Source organism: Heptranchias perlo, chromosome 14 (assembly GCF_035084215.1).
Source record: "Heptranchias perlo isolate sHepPer1 chromosome 14, sHepPer1.hap1, whole genome shotgun sequence".
In the NCBI taxonomy this organism is placed as follows: Eukaryota; Metazoa; Chordata; class Chondrichthyes; order Hexanchiformes; family Hexanchidae; genus Heptranchias; species Heptranchias perlo.
Genome location: NC_090338.1, coordinates 36828194 through 36853029, shown reverse-complemented (window position 1 = coordinate 36853029; position 24836 = coordinate 36828194). Strand labels below are relative to the sequence as shown.

General features: G+C 40.3%; 1 protein-coding gene across 4 annotated transcripts in view; it reads left to right on the top strand.

Moving 5' to 3' along the window:
- Window positions 1-24836, top strand: part of LOC137332439 (mitogen-activated protein kinase 9) — a 94087-nt gene that overhangs the window by 57361 nt on the left and 11890 nt on the right. For 2 of the 4 annotated variants that reach the window (XM_067996282.1, XM_067996281.1), the window contains one exon: window positions 4874-10308. The exons of 1 other annotated variant lie outside the window; for it this stretch is intronic. In XM_067996282.1, coding sequence (XP_067852383.1) covers window positions 4874-5016 — 143 coding nt within the window. In that variant the 3' untranslated portion in view covers window positions 5017-10308. Of the gene's footprint in view, window positions 1-4868; window positions 10309-24836 lie in introns of those variants that run through there. One more of the 4 variants, XM_067996284.1, reaches the window with a different exon arrangement.

Below are 24836 nucleotides of genomic sequence, written 5' to 3'. Positions count from 1 at the left end.
GCACACACATCTTAACCAAGAAACTGAGGCCCCACCAGTTGGTGGTAGAAAGCTACTTGTCTCTCTGCAACTAGATCATAGTAGGCACCCAACCTGGATATGATTGCATATTCTCTTACTTGGTTTCCAGATAATACCTTCCAGCAGCTGTCATCTGAAGTCCTAGTTTCCTTATTAGATATATGATGGACACTCGCTTAGATTATTCCAGCCACCTTGATACTCTAGATGCCCAACTGCAGTGCTGAGTGCCAGGTTTCTCACCTGCTTAATCCAGCCCTTCATGTGAGGGGCTTTGGCAAGGAGATGGGCCTGCCTTGAGGCTGACTCCCATTTCAGGGTAGTGGCTGGAGCCCTCCTTCCTTGTAGCTGCTTCCACTATTTTTGCAGTTTGATCCTAGATCTCACACGTGGGCCGGATGGAGGAAGCCTTCTGTTGCATGCCAAGAAGTTTTCAACAATGAAGGCAAACAGTTTGGACGCATTTCTCATGCCACAAGGTTGACTGCATTAACACTTTGCTGAGATTAAAGAAAGATGAGCAAAACCAAGATTACCGTTACCCTTTCCCAGTTTGGGTCCAAAGGTTGAAATTGGAATCCACCAGGATGCCTAGGTATCAATATGAAAAAACAATTGGAACAGATGCCTCTATGTTCCAATAAGTACTTTTTGAGATCCTTCCTTGGGCCATTTTCTGTAAAAAGCAGTGCTGCAATAATTTCAGAATTGCCTTAAATAGGCACTTAAGTCCACTGTTTACAATGCCATCCAACATATCGTTGATGACATTGAATAGAATGGTTGACCATGGACAGCCTTGCCCCTCTTCTCATTTGAATGAGGTTGGTTCATCCATCCACAACCACCTTCATGTGGATCTTGGAACTGTTGGGACACATCCCAGGTAAAATCCAAGATTTGGCTATGTACTCCCATAGCTTCCACTTAATGGGGGATTGCATGAGGGACTAGGCTGACAAGCCTTACAAAAATCAGTGTAAGTGCGTTCCTCTGAGCCTTGTGATGCTCTGCAATCTGGAATAAAGTCACAATCTCCTGCACTTATGATAGCAGATTCCAGCCTATTCCTTTCTGATTACTCCATGGACGATGGGACTATTTGGGTGGTTCTAGGTGTTGCTAGAAGATGACACAGATTTTGAAGTTTTTAAGTTTTCTAATTTGTTTTTTTTCTCACTAAGTTCAGATCAAACTATGGTTGAAATCAGCTGCAAACAAATATGTGCTTTTTCAGGTCAAAAATAAAGCCACACTTTTGTAATTGGGAAACTTTGAATTTAATCATCCAAAATAATGTTGAAAGGAACAATAAAATAAATAATAAACACAACTATCCTCAAGGAGCTGAAAGGCATCATATGCTACATTCTCAGAGCCACCTTCCACATCGAACATTGTTCAGCAATCTCCACATGACACAGACTACTAAAAGTATACTCTATCAATGCTGTCCACCAGTTTAAAGAAAAGATGAAATGCTTCCTGCACCAAGCAGGAAAAGTACATCACACCAGAAGTGCAGGAGGTTGATGATTTCAGTTTTATTATTGGCTTTCCCAAAGTCACAAGGCTTATAAATAAATAGCCCATTAAATGATGTTGCTTCCAGCAGAGGGCAATAGGTTAAAGTCTGCTGTTGTCCTGTTCTGATAGTTCAGAAGGAATGTGTGCAAATACATATCAAAATACTTTTCTGAAGGAATGGGTAAATTCCTGGGTATTTTAGGGGAAGTGCTCAGAGGGGCAAAGAGAAACCTAGAAAGAAACATAACTGCAGATGCAAAACATAACAGTAAGAAATCAGTCAGAGAACAACTTCATAGAATCAAAAAAAGGTTACAGCACAGAAGGAGGCCATTCGGCCCATCGAGTCCATGCCAGCTCTATGCAAGAGCAGTCCAGCTAGTCCCACTCCACTCCCCTGCCCTTTCCCTGTAGCCCTGCAAATTTTTTCCTTTCAAGTGCTTATCTAGTTCCCTTTTGAACGCCATGATTGAATCTGCCTCCACCACCCCCTTGGGCAGTGCATTCCAGATCCTATCCACTCGCTGTGTAAAAAAGCTTTTCCTCATGTCACCTTTGGTTCTTTTGCCAATCACCTTAATCATCTATGTCCTCTGGTCCTTGACCCTTCTGCCAATGTGAATAGTTTCTCTCTATCTACTCTGTCTAGACTCTTCATGATTTTGAATACCTCTATCATATCTCCCCTCAACCGTCTCTGTTCCAAGGAGAACAACCCCAGCTTCTCCAGTCTATCCACATAACTAAAGTCCCTCATCCCTGGAATCATTCTAGTAAATCTCTTCTGCATCCTTTTTAAGGCCTTCACATCTTAACTGAAGTGAGGTGCCCAGAACTGAATACAATACTCCAGTTGTGGCGGAACTGGTGTTTTATAAAAGGTAAAACCGTAAGACCTTAAAATATACAAATAGACTTGAAACCAAAGATGAGTTCAAGATAGTAAACATTCTGAATAATTACTTCCTTCATATATTCACAAAGAAAGATAGGAATCACATGCAGGGGTAACTTGGGGAAAATTAAAGACCAATGTAAATGAGATGGACAGCCTATGCAAGCTAAAAGCAATAACAGTAAATACCCAGGGATAGACCATATTTATTTGAGTGTTAAAGGAGACTAGGGAGGAGATTTGTGAAGTATTGACAATCATTGAGGGAGTCTCTGAACACTGGGGATGTACCAGTAGATTGGAAACAGGCTAATGTGCTCATATTCAAAAAGGGTGACAAAACAGACACTGGACCACTACAGAATCATTGGTCTTATTTCATATGTAAAATAATGGAATCGAATATCTGGTATAAACTTGAAGATTATCTATATAATAACAACTTCATTAGCAGAAGTCATGGTGGATTTAGACAGGGAAGATCTTGCCTGACCAACCTGCTTGACTTCTTCAAGGAAATGACATCCCAAGTGGACCGTAGTAAGACTCATGAAGTGGGGCATTAGACAAAGTTCCACATACAAGTCTGTTAGTTAAGCTCAAAGCTATGAGTATTCACAGTATAGTTTGGATATAGATAAGAAATTGCCTGCAGGGTCGGAAACAATGGGTACTTGTTCTCGGAGTACTGAGTGGGATGCTCCATGGATCAGTGTTGGGGGTCACTATTATTTATAATTTACATCAATAACTTGGATTTAGATACCCAGTGTAAATTTGCAGATAATCCTAAACAAGGAGGCGACAGTTCAGAAAATACAGAATGAGTTGGATAAAATATGTAAGTGGGTAGAAGAATGTTAGATGAAATTTAATGGAGACAAATGTAAAATACTGCACGTAGAAAGGAAAAATGGACCAAATGCTTGCTCTGTGAATGATATTGAAATAGTTAGGAGTGAAGTTGAACTCGACCTAAGAGTCTTAGTAGAGTTGACACTCAACATGTTCAACCAATGCAGAGCAACAATCAACAAAGCCAATAGACTGTTGAGTTGCATAACCATTCATTCTCTGTTTATCTATGTTTGTTGCTAATATATCAGTTGCACAGTACCAAGCAAACAGCATTGAGTATTTTTAAGAGTGACACGAGTGGGAAGCCATATTACACAGTCTTAAGTGGCAGAAGCATAATTCTGCCCCTGCATTTCAGTACCCATTTACAGAGCCACGTTCACTGCCTCTGCCTGTTGATGAAATGTTTAATCATTTAAATAGATATTGGCTAACTTCTCATCATCTATCATTATAAACTGAAATGTAGACATCAGGACACTAGAGTTCTAAACTTTAAAAAGCTGACTGCTTCAGCTGCATTTATTCTACAAGTGATGCACAGTGGTATTGTGAGATCACATTCTTTTCATTCACACTCTCCCCTCCCAAATAACAGTTTTACTATCAGTCAAATTTGGGAGTGTTATACTCATTTGCCATTAGTGCAAGGCAAGAGCTTGTGTCAGTGATTGCAAGCTTGCAGTCTACTGAGGCATTCACAACTTTTTGTCTTTGAAGTATTTTTTTAAAACTTTTTATACTTCTCTCTTTTGATTATTTCTGTACACTTTACTTATCTTGGCGTTGGCACATCATCGTAATTTCCCTTATTCCTTCATTCTATAGTTTCCCATTTTCTCATTCTTTTCTGTCATTTGATTTTATTCATTTTCATTCTTATTTTTGATTTTTATGTTACATTTTTTCTTTTTTATTTTATAAGCGTTTTATTTCTTGTTCCTTTTTTGTGTAGTTTGTAGAAAAAAGGGGGAAAATCAATATCCTGTCCTCTTTCCTGCAACAGGGAATTAGGGGTTACGGGGAGCGGGCAGGAAATTGGACATGATTTTAGATTTGAGGTTAGGACCAGATCAGCCATGATCTTATTGAATGGCGGAGCAGGCTCGAGGGGCCGATTGGTCTACTCCTGCTCCTATTTCTTATGTTCTAAATATATAATATATAATATTTATCTCTGTATGTTTGCTTCTGCTTTCTTCCACCATGCCTTTTGGCCTTTGTTCCCTTGCTCCCTTCCATGGTGTCCTTGACCTGTTCTTTGTATCCTTCAGTAACTGGAATCTTCAGTTCATGCATCTTACTCCCTGTGTATCACCAACCTCTGGTTATTTATATTTATTTTGCCTGATGTGATGAACAGTTTCACTCTTGCTGTGGGAGATAGAGTTTACCCTATTCCCTGACATCACAGAAACTGCCTTGTACCCATTAGAGTACTGCAATGGCTTTAGTGTTTCCTTTACTACACACATTTTTGGGAATAAACTTGAAAAAAGAGGACTCGTATGTAAGGTCAACAGTCTGCCCTTTTTCTCAGGTTTTATTACATTTTTTGTTTACTTAGAACAGATGCAGCAGTGAATAGCAACAACAGTCCCTCTCAATCTTCCTCCATCAATGACATTTCATCCATGTCAACAGAGCAGACCTTGGCCTCCGATACCGACAGCAGCCTGGATGCTTCAACTGGACCACTTGATGGTTGCAGGTGATCAACCTACTGACTCCAAACATGAGCATTATCAGAAAGTAGCTACAGCTACTATTCTTGGCCTGAGTTGCTTTTAAATTAATGGAACCACGTAAAGAAGATATATCTATTGCATGTACTACAAACACAATGCCTGTGCTTTACTCGGTTGTTTATGATTGCTGGCTTATGTTACAAATAACAGCCGAGCAAAATTTGAAAAAGGAATTTATAATAGAATGTGTATTTGTGCAAACTGCTCCCAGCTCCAAATTCAGGTGGGCAGAATGTGGAAGAATAGAATGAAAACAATCAAACAAGCCAGTCCGAGCTCTAGAGCTCAATGTGTGAGTAAAATATACAAAATACTTTATGAAAATCCGCTTAGCAGTTTTACTTTTTTTGTCCTCGCGGTCTCTCACTTTTTGTTTAATGTTCCTAAGTACATTCCAAAAATCTAAAAGATAGAAACAACTGACAGCACTTTTTATTTCCAAAAATCATTTCTTAGCATGTTCAGTATAATACTGAGAGGTTAGGATGCAGTGTTGTGGATTGCAAATTGTATCTTAAGCATTAGGCATTCATTGTTACCTTCAACTAAATACTATTGCAGTCTCAATTACTTCTAAAATCACAACTGATAGTAGTATGCAGGATAAATGTTTTTATTTGTATGATGTTGGTTTGAGCTTTTGGGTGACTTTTTATGATCTGGATTAGCAGCATGATGGTCTAAAATGGGACTTTCCTTTGCAAATGACTGATTTTCAGGATGATCAGTAGAATAATTTACCTGTACGTTAGAAATACATTGTTCATCAGCTGACCTAGAAGCATAGAGCACATTCTTCATACCTATCAGAAAAGGGAGCAGAGAGAAAAGGATTTTTAAAGTTACTTGGATTTGGGAGAGTGTATAGAGTTAGGAAAATGATTTCAGTATCCTAGAGGGGCAGTGGTATATCCATTTTGGGACTGTTGCACTGTAAGATTTTAAAGTAAATTATTTGGGCCAGTTTTTGGCATTTTACGAAACTTTTTGTGATTCATCAGAAATAAGAAGCCCACAATGACACTGTTGAATGTGTCTTGTAAAGGTTTGAATGCTTGCAGCATAAGCTAACGTTTGTCACCAAAAACTTCATGTCCAGAATACTTTCACTGTACATCCTGCTAGACGAAACAAGCAACTGCTTAATCCAGAGTAAAGTGCAGTTAAAATCCATTGTCTTAATCTTGTGTGGGAATGATAGATCAGTATACCTATTGAAAAACACACCAACTGGTCGAATCCAATTACAAGTCAAACTGAAAAATCAGAATTGCAATACGATGTCATGGAACACATGGGTAAGATTTCCTCTGTGTACAATATGTAGCAAAGTTATAAAACTCCTACTTGATAAATTCATTTGATTTCTCTACACATAGTGCACTGAGGAAATCGTCGTTGACTGTTTTGTTGGAATACAGATTTGCCTCTTTTTTGTTAATGAGTGCATGTAGTACTACTTATAGCACATCCATTATTTATGGTAAGGCCAACTTTTTATAACTTGTTTCAACAAAATCCTGATTCTCTTGCAGCTTATAACTGCAGCCTGCGGAAGGGTGAGATTAACAGCTTTTTACTGAAGATTATATTCTTTGTCATAATGGTAGTTTTAGGGTTTTAACTATTCTGATTGTAAACTGCTTTTGCCTGTTGGAAAACAAAATTCAAAACTCACATACCTACGTAATTGCGGACAAAGTCTGTATAATGTTTGTTAAAACTTGCTTTAAATAGAATTAATCGTAATCAAAAGAATGGCTGAGTTTTCTTTTGGTGGTGGTGGGGGGGTGGGGTAGTGTTTGAATACTGCAATATACTATTCAAGCTGTGTGCAATCAAAAACCCATGACCCAGAAATTCCTGGCAAGGCATTTGGGTGGGGGGAGCATCTGAGGCAGGTTAGAACTTGGGCCTGCCCTGTAATGGTGTGCCTGACCCTGTTGAATAATCTGGGACCAGGCTATTTAGAATATGTTGGGCAGGGGATGGTACCCACCTGATTGGAGGGGTAGGAATTTCAAGGCGCTGCAGCGTCAGTAGGCCTAGAGGGCTCTGGTGGGGTGCCTCAGAAATGTAAAAAGTCCCTGGTGCTGCCTTCTGCCAGTTTCGACATTGCATCAATTGCGCTATTATCGAATGCACTCCACAAACCAGCCTTTAAATGTAGAAATCCCCCCCCAGCCCTAACATTGCTAGATGCCAGGGACTTGTAGGTGAGCCTGGTGTTGTTAAGGGCATAAATGAGGGAAATATGCGTTATGTATTTTCCTCATGGACATTGGATTATAATAGAAGATAATATGCCTGTCCATTTGTGGGCAAGTGTATTATGAGCCTGCCCCCATAAGTGTGTGGGAAATCCCAATTGGACTATAAAGTGTTGGAACCCTGCCAGATCCAGGTTTCCCTTCCAATGTGAGTTGTACCACAAAGCCACCCTCAGAATATCGAGGCCCATGTTTTTAAAATTCAGTTGCTATATTTTGAAATAAAACCATAGACTCCTAAACTAAGCATTATATTACTAGATGCTTCCTTTGACCTCTCTTCCATGGATAGCTGTTATATTAACTATTAAACATAGAATTCATAACTGAGGTTAAAGAAGATTTAAGGATTATGTTTGCTGTTTTCTTGTTTCAGTTTTTCCTCAATGTATTTTTGTCCTTTGTTCAGAAATTATAGTATAGAACTTACGAATTCAGATTTTAGTATGTACACTGATGGGAAAAAAATCATGTTTGAGAAACTGAAAAACTGTAGAATTTGATGATCAAGGTTTTCGGTTACAGAAGAGTGACTTAAAAGATATGTGCAAGGGATTGTCTTCAGAGGTAATGAATTTAAATCTAAATTAGCTGCAGTGCTGCAGTAAGCTTTGTGCAATGCGCAATCCTCAATTTGTAAGTAATAAAAAATCCTTTGAATTAAAGATAGAACAGTAGATTCATGCTCCCTAAAATGTCAAACCATATTAATGGAGTTTTCATTATTGATAAGGAGTCATTTCACAAAACAGTTTGCAAATGAATTTCAACATAGAATAGACTGAGAAGGTTACAATCAGTATTTAAAAGCTTTTGCTTCTTTGTAAAAGCAGAAATAACTTGAACTACGGTTTGTAGAATGTTTCATTTACTGAAAACTATATAACTAATCCATTCCTGAAAAATACTAACATATTCACATTGTTTCTGCAAACTTTACTTTATCTGTACATTATTTTGTGTAAGGGAAGAAAAAGTAACAATACCAATTCCAACGAAACATTATCTGGAAATAATTGTTTTTTTTTAACCAGACAACTCTGAAAGTTCAGTTACCACTCTAGTTTGGTTTATGCCTATCTCTGCACATTTGCTGACATAAAATTACACCTAGCTCGCTTAGGTTTCTCCCATAAAGAGAATATTTACTTCCTTCTGTTCTTTCCCTAGGAAATAGTTTCCCATCAATTCCTGTGGTAAATTGCTCATTTTGTGGAGAGAACATAATTTTGCAATTATACACAAGAAGTAATATTTTATAATCTAGTTTAAGTTCCAAACTAGCACTGTTCCAAAACAAGAATAATGAACAAATTTTCTGGGTAAGGCTATACTGAAATAGAAAGAAGTTAACACTTCATTTATATAGTGCCTTGTGTTATCAAAATGTTTCAAATTGTTTGACAGTTATTTACTTTTGGAGTGGTGACAGTCATGTAGACAAATAATGATTTTGGGCTAGTTTTAGGTGAACTACATATAACCTCTGTTACTAGTATCGCTGCTCAGTTAGCTACAAGTAAGAGCTCAGTGTTGATAATTGATCTTTCAACTGAAATTCAGTTGGAATTAGGTGGAGTTGTATTTTTTTTAAGGTAACTGGAGTTTGTGTTTTGCCTCAGCTAGCCTACTATAGTCCGTGTAGCAAATAACGCAAGCCCAAACAACCTTATAACAAATGCAGAAAATGCTGGAAAAGTTCAACAAATCAGACACCGCATATGTGAAGAGATGTTACAAGTTAACATTTAATATGAAGTGTTAATGTCACTTCTCTCCACAGATGCTGTGTGTGACTTGCTGACTGTTTCCAGCATTTTCTGTTTGTGTTTCAGATTTCAGTATGTAGTACTGTATTGTTTTTTGCCCAAAAACCTTGCATCAAATTTGTCCCCTTTTTGCATTTGTAATGTATCTGTAGAGTTTAGTAAACCTCAAGCTGCTCACCTGGAAAGACTATGGGGCTTTACAGTCTGGCTTCTACTTTGCAACATTCACTTTAATTAGATCTTCGAAAAGCAGAGTGGCTCAGAGGCATTGCTGTGATATGTTAGAATAGGTTGCATCTTTAAGCACCATGTGTAATGTAAGAACTGTTCTATATACAAGGTATAATCATTGCGTGCCTAAACCTTACCCGAGATTGCACAAACTGCACACTAAGGTGGTTTGCACTGAAATTGTTTGGCTAAAAGATCCTTCAGTTGTTTGGGATGATTGTTTTAAACGAGTGAAAAAAACTAAGTGTAACGCTTTGAAATGTTTGTAGCTACTTTAGGAGTATATGTATATGTTTGGTCTCTGTGTGCATCAGGGCTCGACGCTAAACTAGAACAGAATAACATCCGTATCAATGTTTTGTCAATTTCAGGCCTAGTGCTACATAATATTACCATGTACCAAATTGTGTTGTGGATTCCAATGTACTGCTATACTGTTCCATGTCACAGCTGTCAAATAACCGTAGCGTCAAGACCTGATATTTGTGACGTCTTTTTCTGTTAAATGCTCTGAATCATTTCCATTGAGTAAACGTGATGTTGACAGAAAGGGCTGCTGTTAAGTACTGGTATCCTGAAGCTGTTAATGTTACAAGTGCTTTTAGAGTAGTTACTTGAAAACGTACTTGCAACCTAACCAGCTATGTTCCATCATCTGCCTGTTACACGGTGTTTGTGCAATAAGAGATCTTGTATATAAAGATTGTTGCCAATTGACATTCATGCTGGATTTTTATTTTGATTTCAAGTTTGACATTAGATGGTGCTTTTTTTGTACTGACGACAGTCCTGCTTTTTGTTTTTTAAACAGATTTTTATAGATTACTTTGTTTTTAAGGGAACTATTTTGATCAGCTAACGTCAACTGCTCCAGGATATAGAATGGATTAAAATAAATCTGAAGGTTTTCAAAATGCAATTTTATCTAAGAACCTCACTACAGAGGATACATATGTGAATGCAAATAAAGCTGTGGTCTTCAAAAACTTACAAAATGTCTATGAATTTTGATTTTCTTCAATATTAAATAGATTAATTATAAAGGTTAATAGGATGAATTTACATTTGTATCGCATAATGTTATTTCTATATGTTATATTCATTACATTTACATGAAAGTGTCTTCTTTACTAAGCATTTCTGTACTACTTCAATGACAATCCACGTTATTTCCAGATACTTTAATGCAGGGTATGCAGTTTCCCTATAAGATTCAGTGAAATAAAACCACTCCTGTTCAACTCATGCCACACACCATTTCAGATAAAATCACATGACAAATTTTCAATGGCAAAAGAAAATAACTCTCAATTTTACTGATGTTAGAATGGTAGAATTTTACAGCAGAGATGACCATTTGGCCCATTGCACCTGTGCCAGCTCTGTTTTTATAAAAAAAGCTATCTCCTTTAGTGCCCATGGCGATAAGATGCTGCGGAAGGAAAGATGGGTTAAAAAGAAAGCCAGCAAGTCTTCCCTGAATATAACCGGCAGGTGTGCCTGGAAGGTAGGGAAAATTGCTGCTATGTACTGCATATAGCCAGAAGGTAAATACCTACTTGTCCTCTGCCTTTCGCAATTTTACTCTGATTATTTGTCACTTGGGGAGGAATATAGAGTTTTTTTTAAAAACATTGAAAGCCATGTACATATTGTTCAGGGAATTAATGGATATAAAATGGGTTCATCTTTATAGGTGTATTAATGAAAACTAATGCGCCCTGTTGCACGCTGATCAGAACAAAAAAAGAGACTTGGGGAAAAAAAAAGAAAGCTAAGGAGGGGACAAAAAGCATCTGCTGAAAGCGATCACCTCATTTCAGCCTCAGCAAGACACAGAATAATTCAGAAGTAGAGGAATGTGTCTAAAAAGCATCCAGCAGGGCCAGCAGCAAGGAAATTCCGTGCCTGCAATCATTGCTTTCTGTGCATTCCAATGGAGAAACTCTCCTCATCTCCTGCTAACCAGCCTGTGACTGGTACGTGGTGGAAACTGCACTTAAGTTCCACTCTTCACCATTTGAGAGTATTTTGTTCAGATAAAGTGAACAAAGTTTGGAAATTTCAGGGGTGTTTGTGGATTTTTAAAAATGTCACATGGTCCTGTCACGCGATCAAGTGTCGCATGATCAAACCTCTAGGAATACGTGGCAACCCTAACTGCTCTGACCAAGGGTCATAAGACCAGAAATGTTAACTCTACCTTCCTTTCTCCACAGGTGCTACCTGACCTGCTGAGTGTTTATAGCAAAACCATGGTTAGGCTTCATCTAGAAACTGTCCAGTTTTGGTACCCTCAAATGGTGTGAGATGTAGAGGCTCAGGAAAAGGTTCAGAGGAGGGCCACTGGATTGATACTTGGTTTAACAGCCCTTTATTATCACAAACTGCTTAGAGAGCTGTATCTTTACACTCTAGAAAAGCATAGACTTTGGGTAGAGTTAATGAGGCATTTAAAATAATGAAGGGAATTAGACTGTGTCCCTGTTAATAGATTATTTGAATTAGATAGGTCATGGAGAACCAAGGACGTGCATACAAGATATGTAAGCACAGAATTAAGTTAGATGTTAGGAAGTTTTTCTTTTCCAAACCTTTAGAACAAATTGTTAGCATGTGCAGAGTGCAGATTCGCTGCAAAGGTTCAAAAGGGAGCTGGACGAGTTCCTAGCTGTCGCTGATATCACAGCAAACAATAGGTAGGTGGGATATTGGGTGATTTGCCTCATGTGGTCTCTTGGAACTTGTTCTGAGTGCCTTTGGAGGTTGAGGAAGAATTTCCCAGAATTCTTTTTCCCTGAGTTGATCCAGGGTTATTTGTTTTTTTGCCTCTCACAGGCTGCTGGTGGGTGGGAGTATTGGGAGTCGTGATGCTTAATTGCAGTATGACATGGGACAGGCTTGATGGACTAGCTGGTCTTTTCCTGTCTGTCATTTTCATATGTTACCCTATATTATTCTACATTGTTAAGCTGCCTGGTCAACAAATACTCACCAAACTCAATCAAGAATTTTGTAAAAGACCATAATTGACTGAGCATCAGTACATCCAGAAAATAATCATCACCCTCGTGCCTGACTTTAGTGCTTTCCTATCTATTCTGGTGGAATGAGCTTTTAGCTTAATGGTAGAATTTTAAAAAAATTGTTTTTGGGATGTGGGTAAGGCTGGCATTTATTACCCATCCCTAATTGCCCTTGTGAAGATAGTGATGAGCCTTCTTGAACTGCTGCAGTCCATGTGGTGAAGGTACTCCCACAGTGCTGTTGGGAAGATATTTACAGAATTTTGACCCAGTGACCATTAAGGACTGGTGATATATGTCCATATCAGGATGGCGTGTGACTTGGAGGGGAATTTGGAGGTGATGGTATTCCCATGCATCTGCTGCCCTTGTCCTAGCTGGTGGAGGTCACATTGTTGGGAGGTGTTGTCGAAGAAGCCTCGGTGAGTTGCTGCATTGTATCCTGTGGATAGTAGTGGTGGATTTGTTGTCAATCAAGTGGATTGCTTTGTCCTGGATCATGTCGAGCTTCTTGAGTGATGCAGCTGCACCCATCCAGGCAAGTGGAGAGTATTCCATCACACTCCTGACTTGTGCCTTGTAGGTGGTGGAGAAGCTTTGGGGAGTCAGGAGATGAGCCACTTGCCTCAGAACACCCAGCCTCTAACCTGCCCTTTTAGCCACAGCATTTACGTAGCTGGTCCAGTTGAGTTTCTGTTCAATTGCGACTCTCAGGATGTTGATGGGGGATTCAGTGATGGTAATATCACTGAATATCAAGGTTGGGGGGTGGTGGTGGATAGACTCTCTTGTTGGAGATGGCCATTGCCTGGCACTTGTATGGTGCGAATGTTACTTGCCACTTATCAGCTCAAGCCTGGATGTTGTCCAGCTCTTGCTGCATGTTGGCATGGACTGCTTCATTATCTGAGGAATTGTGACTGCACAGCATTCAGCTCCAATCATCAGCGAACAACCCATTTCTGACCTTATGACGGACGGAAGGTAATTGATGAAGCAGCTGAAGATAGTTAGGCCTAGGATGCTGCCCTGAGGAACTCCTGCAGCAACGTCATGGGGCTGAGCATTTCCACCTCTTGAGTCAGAAGGTGCATGGTTTGAAACCCACTCCAGACAGTCCCGGTGAGTGTAGACTGGAGCTCCGTCTCTGAATTTGAGCTTATTTCTAGCAGGATACTTGTGTCCAGTGGGTGTTGGTGGTTCCCCCTCATTGTATTGGTTGTGGGAGCCCATAAAACACTTTTTTTCCCCGCCCCCCCCCCCCCCGACAAACAAACACACACACACACACACACACACACACAGTATAGAACTAACCACCCTATCAGCTGCTATAAGATGGTTATGGTCATGGAAGGAACGTTCACATTGTGGCCTGTCATGCTGTTAATCAGTTTGTGAATTTTTTCACTACTTTGCACTGTTCTCCAAGGGAAGAGTGTGAAGATACAACAACCTATTCTGGTGCTGCTACCAGGTGCAAACCTGGTAGTTTCAGCATGAGGTGTGGAAGACAGCTGTGCCTCCTCTGAGGGCACTTGAGATGGTCGTGGTTAGCTACCTTGAGCAGCTCGGACCCGAGAGGGCCCAGTTGCGGATTACAGCATCTCGGCTATTGCCGGGTCAGTCTGGCCCAGCTGGCTTTCTGGCAGCAGGATGGGTATTAGTTGCGGGGTTGATGGGGGAGCAGGTGTGAGAGAGGACAACAGGAAACTCTCCCATGGTGCTGCTGCCACTCTCATAGGGCCGCGCTTCAGCACTCAGACTGATCTGCAAGAGAGCAGACTACAGGAGTGATTTCACCCAAGCTGGAAGCCTGTGGCGAGATGGTGTAACCCAGAGCCTGAGTGGCAGCACTCTGAGCTTCCATTGGAACTGTCAGCTGTCACCACTGGCTCCATTACTGGGGGCTCCTTGCAGTGTTCATAGAACTGCTCCACGGTTGAATGCATTGCCTCGATGCCATGCGCTATGACCCCGCACAAGTTGGAAGTGCATTCCTGCACTCTGTCCGACATGGTGCAGTGGCTCCCTGCCAGGCAGCTCAATGCATACCTACCAGTCTTTTCTTTTGAAGATGGTAGCCCTCCTCCAGATCTGGAGAGCTCCCACTTGTGCGGCAGCCTGTCCTGCAAGAAGAGCAGAAGCGTGTTAGTACGTGGCCTGTTGCAGGCATTTGAAGATGTCTGAGGCAGTTTAGCATAGTTTGTAATGAGAGAAAGAAACAACAGGTGTGGGGAAGAGGGCCCAGTAATCGAGAGGACAGGAGCAAGTGCAGAGTGTGAAAGTGAAAGCAGAAGGAGGTACATTGATGTTTGTGATTGGAGGAGAGCGATGGAAAGCGGGGGTGGGACGGCTTGTTAGTATTGGGGCTATAATAGTGCTGCAGGGCTGTGCAGATTGTAAGAAAGTGGTGAATGGGAGTCTTACCTTAGCAGCTCTGGTCAGGTCATTGAATTTATTGAGTTTCAACGTGCCAGGTGCCTGGCATTCATGTACTCAACTACCTCTGCCCACTATCTGCCAGGGCACTCTGTCCATCTGTGGGGAACAACATCTTCCTCTGGTCATCACCTCCACCAAGACCTCTATGGCACTGTCTGAGAAACAGGGGACTCTGACAGCAGACATTTTGCTTGCAGCAATAGCTGTGACATTCACTATTGACTAAGGGCGGCACCTCCTTATTACGAGATGCAGGCTGCCTTTAAATCGCAGGAGCCCTACCAGATTTTCTGCCCTCCACCATGAGCACACTGCCAATTAGAAACACAGGCAGTGCTGACCGCTCGCTCTCATTATGAAAATGAGGCACACACCTCAAAATGACACATGCTTCATGTGTGCTGCTTCGGGCGAGTGTAGTGGACACCTCATCCACTTCGTGCCCATTTTTGGCTCTGCTTGAAAAGCTGCCCCAGAATGTCTGTAACCCTTAACTAACGTTACCAATCATACCTTTTTAAAAAAACTAAAGAAAACCAGTTGTTAAACTCTGATCTCAACCATTGTTTACTTAACAATAATTAAATGTTGTGACCTTAACGGGACAGCGTTTCTCCTTTGGTAGTCAGCTGTGGCTCAGTGGTAGCACTCTTGCCTTTGAGTCAGAAGTTTGTGGGTTCAAGCCCCACTCCAGAGAGTTGTGCACATAATCTAGACCAGGAGTGTCAGTCATTTTATATGGTGGGCCTGATCTGAAAATGTTTAAATAGGTTCAAGTGTAGAATCAGACATCTGTAATGTTGGCAATCCTTCAGTAAAGAACCAGTTTGTAAGTTTTAATACATTTTCTTATGTTCTAGTTGCATAGGTATTAGCAAACTTAGACATCTATATAAATATTTTCACTTTATCCAAAGTTACTGTTTGTTATAGTCTGAAAATTGTAAACACAGTAGTGGGGAACATAAAGTTAGGATCTCAAAGATCAGTCTGGAAGTCAGATGACTTTGTTTGATCAATTGGGTGTCGCATGCCTGTATTTTGTAATTGTTATTGTCAGGCCAACCTTCTGCAGAGTATATAGACAGACTGTTAAATGTACCAGTTACCACAAGATAGAATTTTGCACAACTACTTTAAATAGACAATTCAGCTCCTCATTTTTTCAGAGAATATTTTAATGATTTAACAAATTATTATTATTACAGGTTACAATCTATGTGCATGTGTTTGAACCGAACACTGGGGGAGGGGAGGAAGAAGTGTATTTAAGAAATCCAAAATTTCAAGCGTCCAATGCTCAGAAGAATTATTGATCTCAATGTCTGTGGTCAGTTCACCAAAAGTGTGAAAAAAAACTGTTCCAGTTCCTTTTGTAATATTTCATTTCTTTTCTCCGTATCATCTCTTGCTCGTTCAGTATTTCTCATCTTGATCTCTGCTGTGTTGTAGTATTTTCTTTGCTGATCCAAGTTTGATTGCAAGTTCTGAACCTTTGATTCTAACTCCCGATATCTCTGCTCCAAACTATTGAAGTTGTTCAGAATAAAAATATGCTAAATTATACAAGCAGGTGATCTATTTATATCCAGTATACAGTACATCAGGTCTTCAAGATTATGATAGTGAAAGGATGTTTCAACTGTGGTTGGTGAATCAGTAACACAGGAGCAGAGATTCAGGTTTGTCACGTGAAGAATGAAGGGGGAAGTTGGAAAAAATATTTTTACAATTAGAACATGGAGCACTTTACCACAAGTGCTATCGAGTCAGATTTTAACATGATTTAAAAGGGAATTGGATGCGTTTTCAAAAACGCAGAATAAAACCGATTCCTGGAAGGGGCAGCAAATGGGATTAGAGTAGATAGTTTCTTTTAGAAGAGCTAGTACCACCAGAGGCGTGATGGGCTCAATGGCCACCTCCAGAGCTGTAATTTTTATGGTTCTACATCCTGATCAGGCTGAATTTAAAAAAAATACTTCAAAATGAAACTGCACTAAATCAATCTGATTTAGGAAGCTATTATAATTAAAGGTTACCATGCAAATTTGTATACGTTCATTGGTACTGTACAATACACTCAAGATCAGAACAGTTTCGCCACTAGAAACATTTGGGAGTGCCTAAATCAAACCTTAATCTTTCCAGCTGGTTGCAGGGCTCTGATCTCCACAATGTTATCATTGAAATAGTAAATTTTCTAGGTATCCATGGATCCTCTGAACAGATATAAGAAAAATAATCTGAGAAAGCCATGTCTTAATACATATATAACATTGATGGGAGTTGTGACAAAGATAGAACAGGAGTTAAAGTTCTCAATTGGGGAAAGGCCAATTTTACTAAGCTGAGAAGTGATTTAGCAAAACTGTACTGGAGACAACTATTTGAAGGTAAATCAATGTCAGAGCAGTGGGAGGCATTCAAAGGGTGCAGAGTAAACATGTTCCCACAAAGAAAAAGGGTGGGGCTGCCAAATCTAGAGCCCCCTGGATGTCAAGGAGCATACAGGGTAAAATAAAGCAGAAAAGGAAAGCTTCTGTCAGACACAGAACTCAATATTACAGAAAGCCTAGAGGAGTATAAAAAGTGCAGGGGTGAAATTAAAAAGGAAATTAGGAAAGCAAAGAGAGGGCATGAAAAAATATTGACAAGTAAAATAAAGGAAAACCCCAAAATACATTAAGAGCAAGAGGATAACTAAGGAAAGAGTAGGGCCTATTAGAGACTAAAAAGGTAACCTATGTGTGTGGAGGCGGAAGATGTTGATATGGTTCTTAATGAATACTTCACATCTGTCTTCACAAAAGAGAGGGACGATGCAGACATTGTAGTTGAGGAGGAGTGTGAAATATTGGATGGGATAAACTTAGTGAGAGAGGAAGTATTAAGGGGATTAGCATCTTTGAAAGTAGATAAATCACCAGGGCTGGATGAAATGTATCCCAGGCTGTTAAAAGAAGCAAGGGAAGAAATAGCAGAGGCTCTCACTCTCATTTTCCAATCCTCACTGGATACAGGACTGTTAACGTTGTACCATTGTTTAAAAAAGGGAGTGAGGGATAGACCGAGTAATTACAGGCCAGTCAGTCTAACCTCGGTGGTGGGCAAATTATTGGAATCAATTCTAAGGGACAGGATAAACCATCACTTAGAAAGGCACGGAGTAATCAAGGACAGTCAGCGTGGATTTGTTAAGGGAAGGTCATGTCTGACTAACTTGATTGAATTTTTTGAGGAGGTAACAAGGAGGGTCGATGAGGGGTAGTGCATTTGATATCTACATTGATTTTAGCAAGGCTTTTGACAAGGTCCCACACGGCAGACTGGTCAAAAAAGTACAAGCCCATGGGATCCAAGGGAGAGTGGCACATTGGATCCAAAATTGGCTCACTGGCAGGAAGCAAAGGGTAATGGTCGACGGGTGTTCTTGTGATTGGAAGGCTGTTTCCAGTGGGGTTCTGCAGGGCTCAGTACTAGGTCCCTTGCATTTTGAGATATATATTAATGATTTGGACTTAATCATGCCCCCTACATTTAAGAAGTTTGCAGATGATACAAAAATTGACCGTGTGGTTGATGATGAGGAGGAAAGCTGTAGACTGCAGGAAGATATCAATGAACTGGTTAGGTGGGCAGAAAAGTGGCAAATGGAATTCAATCTGGAGAAGTGTGAGGTAATTAATTTGGGGAGGGAAAACAAGGTAAGGGTGTATACAATAAATGGAAAGATACTAAAAGGTGTAGAGGAAGTGAGGGACCTAGGAGTGCATGTCCACAGATCCCTGAAGGTAGCAGGACAGAGAGATAAAGTGGTTAAGAAGGCATGTGGAATACTTTCCTTTATGAGCCAAGGCATAGAATACAAGAGCAGGGAGGTTATGCTAGAACTGTATAAAACATTGGTTAGGCCACAGCTTGAGTACTGTGTACAGTTCTGGTCAGGAAGGATGTAATTGCACTAGAGAAGGTACAGAGGTGATTTACGAGGATGTTGCCAGGACTGGAGAATTTTAGCTATGAGGAAAGATTGGATAGAGTCATAGAGTTATACAGCACGGATAGAAGCCCTTCGGCCCATCGTGTCCGCGCCGGCCATCAAGCCCTGTCTAATCTAATCCCATATTCCAGCATTTGGTCCGTAGCCTTGTATGCTATGGCATTTCAAGTGCTCATCCAAATGCTTCTCAAATGTTGTGAGGGTTCCTGCCTCCACAACCCTTTCAGGCAGTGAGTTCCAGACTCCAACCACCCTCTGAGGTTGTTCTCTTTGGAACAAAGGAGGCTGAATGGTAATTTAATTGAGTTGTACAAAATTATGAAGGGCCTGGATAGAATGGATAGGGAGGACCTATTTCTGTTAGCAGAGAGGTCAATAACCAGGTGGCATAGATTTAAAGTGATTGGTAGAAGAATTAGAGGGGAGCTGAGGAAATAATTTTCACTCAGAGAGTGGTGGGGGTCTGGAACTCACTGCCTGAGATGGTGGTAGAGGCAGAAACCCTCAACTCATTTAAAAAGTACCTGGATGTGCACCTGAAGTGCCGTGACCTTCAAGGCTACGGACTAACTGCTGGAAAGTGGGATTAGGCTGGGTTGCTCATTTTCGGGCAGCATGGACACGATGTGCCGAATGGCCTCTTTCTGTGCCGTAAATTATCTGATTTCTATGATCAAAAGGTGCTTTCCGTTTAAACGCTTGACACATGTATAGGTATAGTAATAAAAGGATCCACTGTTCTTAAAAATAGAAAAGCAGTTTCAAAATTAATTTGTCTATCATGTGCTAATCAAAATATGGGTAATTTGGGCAAAAGTTTAAAAAGTGAATTATAATCATTCTCCAGAAGGAAATAATATATTTTATTTAAACAATAATAGATACAGGCCGCTTGACTGTAGGGTGGTTCTTTCAATCAAATTATAGTGTGGTTAGCCCAACATGACTGGCAATTCTTCTGTTTCTTTTAAATAAATCTAATTTTTCTTTGTTTCGAGTGGTTCTGAGTGACACCTGAAGCAGGTCAACTTACTCGGGATGCATAAGACAATAATTTTAGTATTGCCAGTAACTCTACTGTTAACTTAACAGCATTAATTAGGTATCATTTTTATTGCTGCCTCAGTCATATAACCTAGAGTTAAGTGAACGTAAAAGTTGACCTCAGTCAAAAATCAACAATCTCAGACATGAGCTACCAGGAGAGGTATCACCAGAGTGCAATCAAATTTCTGTTAACGTATTAATATTTCTCTTTTGAAAGTTTTCGTGAAGACTTCAATGGCTGTGGACACCAAGCTTAATAGCATTTAATTATATGTAATGGGTTTCATGGGAAATATTGTTATACTAAATATTTTCATTAATTGCCAGCTTATGGAAGAAATTTTACCCTTTGATCCCTGCTTCATACTCCTCCTTCTGTTTAGCCTATTTCAGCTTAAGGCTACTGTCAAGAACTTGTAGCACACTGTTACTGGTAAGGAGATCATTCACACAGCCAAAGACATCACTGTTTTAGTTGCTGCCTGTGAATCCTAACAAAAACTCTATTTCCTGGGATTTCCGGAATCAATGATTGTGTCATTTGAGCTCCATGGAGCTTCTTTCTAATCTTTAATCTGGGCAGGTGATTCTGGAAGAACAGTAAGAATTTGAGTTTTCTCTAAGTGACATCTTGCAGGATGATTTAGACCAGGTTGCACAGTCAACGTTTTTCATATCCTCTGTTTACAGGCGAAAACTGAATATTATCATAAATTGAATGTTTGTTTTCTTATGTTCTTTCATCTGATTCCCATGAGTAGTCCTTCTGGATCTGATTCCAGCTAACAGAGTTATTCAGAACACTTGATACAGGAGCATTCTGCACATAAATGGATCTACTTTTAATCCCAGTTTCATTTAGTAAGGAGGGGTTGTGTGCAGACTCACCCCCTTATAGCTGTACTGAAAAGGTGCTGTGTAAAACATGAAGTGCCCCATAGGATGTGGCTTGTTTGCTGACTTCAGTATAAGAGGGGGTATTTTCAGTGCTGGTTGATTGTCATCTGGTGATAGGCTGGTTTACATCTATCCTTGAACTAGCAGATCTAATTTCTTTAGTCATTTTTGTTGTCAATTCAGTCTTGCCAACTGCTGGTAAAGTACGGGAATTTGTATAAAAAAAACATTTGTGATTATGCTGTTCTTGCACGTGTCTTCTGTGTTCGAAAGTAGAGTAGAGATTGCTAAACCTGACTGTAAGCATTTTCTATCTTCAACTGGCCCAACATGCAGAACATCTTGCAGAAACAGCTTGCCGTGTTCGCACATCATTGTTGACATCATCTGCTGTACTAAAGCAGGCCCTGTGGGGAAAGGGGTTGGATTGTGGGAGGAAAATTAGTCCATGTTAGGAATTTTTTGTAATGCATTCCAAAGCACATCCTGTTTATTTAGACAAACATTGCCATCCAAAAACTTTTGTGACTGGAGTCTAATTTTAGCAAAATATTCTCAAAATTTATTAGTTATGAACATTATTTATTTACAAAGGCTTGGGACTAAAACAGTGGAAGAGCTACTGTGCTTATTTAGTGACAAAACTATATTAGGTTTCAATCATGGAAAATAATCAAATTAGGGTTGGAAGTTTTTCTAATAATCTTACAATTTCTATTAAAATGTGTGTTTTTGATGTACCACCCACAAGGATACATGAACAAAGGGAAACTGAATAGCATAGTGAGTTAGTACTTGTGCTTGAATGCAGCTCAGAATGTACCTTGAGTATTGTGTCTCATCTGGTTACGGATGTAGGTAAAACCTAGAGGTGGTATAGGAAAGAGTGCCTTGGGATCTTTTGCACCCTTGTGAACAGGTAGACGGAGACTCGATGAGACATTGCATCCGAAAGATGGTGCCTCCAGCAATGCAGCCCTCCCTCAGTACCATACTGAAGTGTCGACTTACATTATTTACTCAAGTCCCAAAGTGGGCTTACACCTACAACCTTTTGACTGAGTGGTAGCAACAGTATCACGCCTACGCTTTGACTTATGAGGAGACTGGAACAACTTTTTCAGCCTTGAAAAGAACCAACTGAGAAGTGACCTTATGGAGGTAAGCAAGATAGTAAAATGTAAGTAAAAAGAAGCCACAAGGATGCTTGTTGTGAGAAATAGAAAATGTCACACTGATGCAATACTCTTCTGAAATTATGGTTAAGGCATGTTAGGGCAGAATAGATGAAGCTTTACTCTGCATCTAATGGCGCTTGATGCTGAAATGGGGAGGTATTCCATTTCCCAGTACCAATTGTGATGGACCAGAAGCACTATCTTGTTTGAGTTCTTAAGAATGTACACATTATTTTCATCTAGGAATTGGTAGCTTGTCAGTATCGTAGCAACTTTAAAATGGCTTCTGCAATTGCATTCTGTAAGGGTTTGTCTGTTATCTTTGTTTCTCTGCATTGAGAGAAAGTGGCAAAATCGCTATCCCTTCATGGTATGTAGATTGCTTGTAGGCAGCCTCTGCAAATTTGCCTTGCACCATCATTCCTTTTGTCATTTAATCATTCCTGCCTTCCACTGTTCCCTCTAAGCTGTGCGTGTGCGCAGTTGCACAGCTGTTAGTTGTGTGCTGTGCACGTCATCATTCCGTCCGCGCACCAAACCGGTGCTCTCTGGTGAAGACGCTGCTGAGGTGACGTCAGCTACCAATCACTTTGCAGCAAAGGTGGGAGGTAAAGTTAGGTTGGACTGGAGCGTTGTACTACAGATGTTGGCATCTGGTGCGGGTCAGTGGTACAGCTGCTCAGAGACCAGTGTCCACAAATAGTATACCATCCAATTAGATATATATTCATTGGACAAGTTGTGTGTGTGTGTGTGTGTGTGTGTGTGTGTGTGTGTGTATATATTAATTGAAACAGTAACAGTTTATTTTTATATATAATATATATGTGTATATATGTGTATATGTGTATATATATGTGTGTGTATATATATGTGTGTGTATATATATGTGTGTGTGTATATATATGTGTGTGTGTATATATATGTGTGTGTATATATATGTGTGTGTATATATATGTGTGTGTATATATATGTGTGTGTATATATATGTGTGTGTATATGTGTGTGTATATATGTGTGTGTATATGTATGTGTGTGTATATGTGTGTGTGTGTATATGTGTATATATATGTATATGTATGTATATATGTGTGTATATATGTGTATATATATGTGTGTGTATATATGTGTGTGTATATATGTGTGTGTGTATATATGTGTGTGTGTATATATGTGTGTGTGTATATATGTGTGTGTGTATATATGTGTGTGTGTATATATGTGTGTATATATATATGTGTGTGTGTATGTGTGTATATATATATGTGTGTGTGTATGTGTGTATATATATATGTGTGTGTATGTATGTATGTAAAAAAAATATATATATATGGACAAATGTGTCTTTTACACTATAGAATATATATATTACACACACACAAACATTGATATAACTGATTTGAGTTTCCAATCAGAAAACCTTAGCACACGAGGATTCAGTAAGGAGATGCGTTCAATTAAATGAAAGCTTTTCACCTCTAGTGCGAATTGTGGAGAACTGTTACCTTCGTCTAAAGACAAACACATTTAAGGCATTGGTAGCAAATAACATTGGAGGGAGTCTACGATTAGTGCAATTAACAGTTTTTGTCACCATTCTATTCGACATTAGCTTTTTTTTTATTCGTTCACGGGATGTGGGCGTCGCTGGCAAGGCCGGCATTTATTGCCCATCCCTAATTGCCCTCGAGAAGGTGGTGGTGAGCCGCCTTCTTGAACCGCTGCAGTCCGTGTGGTGACGGTTCTCCCACAGTGCTGTTAGGAAGGGAGTTCCAGGATTTTGACCCAGCGACAATGAAGGAACGGCGATATATTTCCAAGTCGGGATGGTGTGTGACTTGGAGGGGAACGTGCAGGTGGTGTTGTTCCCATGCGCCTGCTGCCCTTGTCCTTCTAGGTGGTAGAGGTCGCGGGTTTGGGAGGTGCTGTCGAAGAAGCCTTGGCGAGTTGCTGCAGTGCATCCTGTGGATGGTGCACACTGCAGCCACAGTGCGCCGGTGGTGAAGGGAGTGAATGTTTAGGGTGGTGGATGGGGTGCCAATCAAGCGGGCTGCTTTATCTTGGATGGTGTCGAGCTTCTTGAGTGTTGTTGGAGCTGCACTCATCCAGGCAAGTGGAGAGTATTCCATCACACTCCTGACTTGTGCCTTGTAGATGGTGGAAAGGCTTTGGGGAGTCAGGAGGTGAGTCACTCGCCGCAGAATACCCAGCCTCTGACCTGCTCTCGTAGCCACAGTATTTATATGGCTGGTCCAGTTAAGTTTCTGGTCAATGGTGACCCCCAGGATGTTGATGGTGGGGGATTCGGCGATGGTAATGCCATTGAATGTCAAGGGGAGGTGGTTAGACTCTCTCTTGTTGGAGATGGTCATTGCCTGGCACTTATCTGGCGCGAATGTTACTTGCCACTTATCAGCCCAAGCCTGGATGTTGTCCAGGTCTTGCTGCATGCAGGCTCGGACTGCTTCATTATCTGAGGGGTTGCGAATGGAACTGAACACTGTGCAGTCATCAGCGAACATCCCCATTTCTGACCTTATGATGGAGGGAAGGTCATTGATGAAGCAGCTGAAGATGGTTGGGCCTAGGACACTGCCCTGAGGAACTCCTGCAGCAATGCCCTGGGGCTGAGATGATTGGCCTCCAACAACCACTACCATCTTCCTTTGTGCTAGGTATGACTCCAGCCACTGGAGAGTTTTCCCCCTGATTCCCATTGACTTCAATTTTACTAGGGCTCCTAGTAAAATTACAAATGAACCCAAATTGTGTGGCATATTATAATAATCGTTTATTAATTTCCATATTTCATATTTACAAATTAAGTAATTCTGACACCGATCATGTGTAATACTATTATTAAAGATCCTTCTACAATTGTGTTAAAATATGCTTACCAATCACGTTGGTACATTGTAATC